General features: G+C 30.9%; 1 protein-coding gene across 1 annotated transcript; it reads right to left on the bottom strand.

Moving 5' to 3' along the window:
* Positions 1 to 249: 249 nt before the first annotated feature.
* Gos28 (golgi SNAP receptor complex member Gos28) lies at positions 250 to 2554 on the bottom strand. Its single transcript, XM_073963849.1, has 5 exons — positions 2300 to 2554; positions 2055 to 2233; positions 1737 to 1984; positions 636 to 770; positions 250 to 565 (listed from the first exon to the last, which is right to left on the bottom strand). The coding sequence occupies exons 1-5, from the start codon at positions 2328 to 2330 to the stop codon at positions 463 to 465; spliced, it is 696 nt and encodes a 231-aa protein (XP_073819950.1). The 5' UTR covers positions 2331 to 2554; the 3' UTR covers positions 250 to 462.
* Positions 2555 to 2993: the final 439 nt, after the last annotated feature.

Here is a 2993-nt window from a genome sequence, read left to right as displayed (position 1 = left end):
TATAGCTGATGGCCATAGTAGCTAATGCTTTTTACTGTATATAATACTCTTATATTTACTATAAGTTTATAATAATAAATAAATAAGCAATGGAATTGACATTTAAAATCCATTCGGTTTGTTAAATCCGGTTATATATAAACGGGGTATAAGTTTGATTCATGGTGAATCGAGTCTAAATGGTTTCCCTGAAATGATTATGCCTATTCTCGTACTCTATGTAAAAACTTCAAGTATATAAACGAAAAATTTGCTTTAACATATTACATATCTAATTTTATTGATTTTTTTTTTATCACAAAATACATTGTTTTTCGTAAACAAAGATATCTTTATCTTTCGTCATTATATGGTTTTTGGGAGTAGTTTTGATGTTACACTTTTAGTCTGATTTCTTTGTTAATATACATTTCATTAATTTTGGATGATTTTCGTTCTCAAATAATTAATACATACATCGAGTTAATTAAAAGCATAAATTATTAATAAAATTACACAAAAACCAATTACAGCTCCTAGTATTAAAGCGTCACGTTTCTTTTTGATATTTATGCGTTGTATTAAACTGTAAAAAAAAATTGTGAATGATTAATTTAAAGTGACTTCTGTAAAGGAAAAACTTAATTATAACATACCTGGATATTAAAGGAAAACGATTTGAAATATCATTAAGTCGTGTTTGAAAACGTTTGAATGCCTGTCGCTGTGATAACAAATTTTCTCTTGTTTCAATAGCAATGTTAATTTGGTCGTTTATCAATGTATTGGAACTAAAATAAAAATGTAATAAAAATATTAGTATTAGTTAAATCTGAAATTCGCCTTCTTTTCTCAACGAAATACAAAAACTATGAACACCATCACTACAATATCATAAACCCTGACAACATAATTCCTTTGTTTCCCTGCAATCTTGGAAACAAAACTATTCCGTATATTCTCCCGCCTGCGAATGGGACACACACTTGCTACACACCTGCATCTAATTGATAATACCAAAAATGTAATAACACCTGTACGGAACACATTCTAAGCCAATGTAGTTTTTTAAATCAACAACATATCTTCATACTTTATGGCAAAGGACTGGATATTTTAAAAACACCTACCACGGAAAATGTCGAAGCAGTATACAAATTCATATCTTATTATAAAATAGCTATTTAATACCCATCTATTGTAAAGAAACTTGTAACTTAGTTAAAGTATTATAGCTGATGGCCTAAGCTTGGCCACATCATTGTTTTCCATACTTATTATATATTCAATATATGACAAATTCAATAAATAGATAATAAATATTTGTACAATTTCGAACGCAATGTTGCCTCAAGATTATGAGAAAGAGTATTTGAAACGTAAGAAAGCGGTACTGTGGATATCAGTACGTTTAGACTACACAATTTTCACATGTAATTCGAAGAATCTCAGTTATAATTCGAAACATTTCACTTGCAAATTTGAGAATTCCAATTGAATTTCGAATTATTTCATTTGTAATTTGAGAATTCCAATTGAAATCGAAATAAACGAACCCACTCTTATATCTAATAATATATTTTTTCTGGTTATTCTTATTGGATTTGATAGGTAAATATTTGCTTACAATTCCTATACTATATAAATTAAACTTTTAAAAGGACGTACGTACTTTTCTTATTGGAAGTTATGCCGCAGCTCTTCCAAAATCTCTACTTATAAGCAACAATTGAAATCTCACCAACATGCAAACTTACCTATTAATATGTGAACTTTCTTTTAAATACATATCTCGCCGACTTAGACCAGATATTGAAGGACTGTTCGTCGATAGGCCAGAACCTCTCAGGAGCTCTTCACGTTCAAGGCGCATTGTATGATTGGCGCTAATTTTATTGAATTCCTGGCGATATCCTTGCAGTATTTCACGATGACGCTGTAACGTATGCATCATTGCAGCACCAGACGTTGGAAGTTCTGTCATTGCTTCATTTATAGATGAGAGCTGTTCGAGGAAGTGGAAAAAGTGAAATAAAATATTGAAAGTTTCCCCAATACTTTTTAATATCAAATACCTTATCTAACATCTGAGCAATTTCTTCCGACAATGAGTCAAATACATGTTCTCCTAATAATGGTGCAGTGTCTGTAGCATTCGAACTATGACCCATTGACGAACTGGAGCCTATCTTACTGAAAGCCACCAGCTTAAGATCGATTTCATTTTCCAATAATCTTGCCTGTTTCCGCAGAGCTGAAGAATGATGTTGCAGAACAAAATTAATTCATTGACCGATTTTTATAAAAAATATATATTTACCGTCATAATTTGTATAATTGGTGACGACCATAGTATTTATTGTATTTCGATTTCAGTTGAACGATTCACTAAGTGGACCAAATGTACTAGCTCGTTCAGCCAAAGACATTCGTTCATTTTGTTTCAAAAGAAGAATAGGTCTGTACGATAATACCCCGGTTACACTATTGAAGGTTAACCCACTGGGTTTAATAGATCCAGTGGGTTAATCTTTGCTGGTTACACTTAGCTTTTCGAGGATATAAACTGTCAGCTGATGTTTGTTTACGTATACATACAAAATAACTAATAAAGTCATGTTTTACACTTTTAAAATTTCTCGTATGACAATTTCTCATATTGGTATATTTTACACACAGGGATACATTTTTGTATCATGGTATCAAGCGTACTTTTTGTTTAAAAAAGTGTCTAAAGTAAAAAAATAAATAATTTTATGATTTTCAAATAACTTTAGATTATTAACTCCATAAAATCTCATGCGACCAATCGTAAACGTGTAAAACACGACTAACTCTGTTGCAAAAACAGTTGCAACTTTTGGTATTTTTGAGTAGAGTTGGATTTTTTTGCACAAATACCGAATACAACACTGTATTTTTGGTGGATTTGTGCCGGATTTAAAATAAACCCAGTCGTGAGTGGATTTAATTTTTGTATGGCAAATCTGGTCAGATTTGACCAGATTAAGCAA

Source organism: Musca autumnalis, unplaced genomic scaffold (assembly GCF_047663935.1).
Source record: "Musca autumnalis isolate F117 unplaced genomic scaffold, ASM4766393v1 scaffold_1, whole genome shotgun sequence".
Classification (NCBI taxonomy): domain Eukaryota; kingdom Metazoa; phylum Arthropoda; class Insecta; order Diptera; family Muscidae; genus Musca; species Musca autumnalis.
This window is presented reverse-complemented; position numbering and strand designations above follow the sequence as displayed.

What these genes read in the sequence shown, in the direction of transcription:
- Gos28 (XM_073963849.1), bottom strand. Translation starts at nt 2,330, where the DNA reads ATGGTCGTCACCAATTATACAAATTATGACG. An exon ending in CAATTATACAAATTATGACG is followed by an intron (nt 2,234 to 2,299) that starts GTAAATATATAT and finishes ATCATTCTTCAG; the next exon opens with CTCTGCGGAAACAGGCAAGA. An exon ending in GAAAGTTCACATATTAATAG is followed by an intron (nt 771 to 1,736) that starts GTAAGTTTGCAT and finishes TTTTTATTTTAG; the next exon opens with TTCCAATACATTGATAAACG.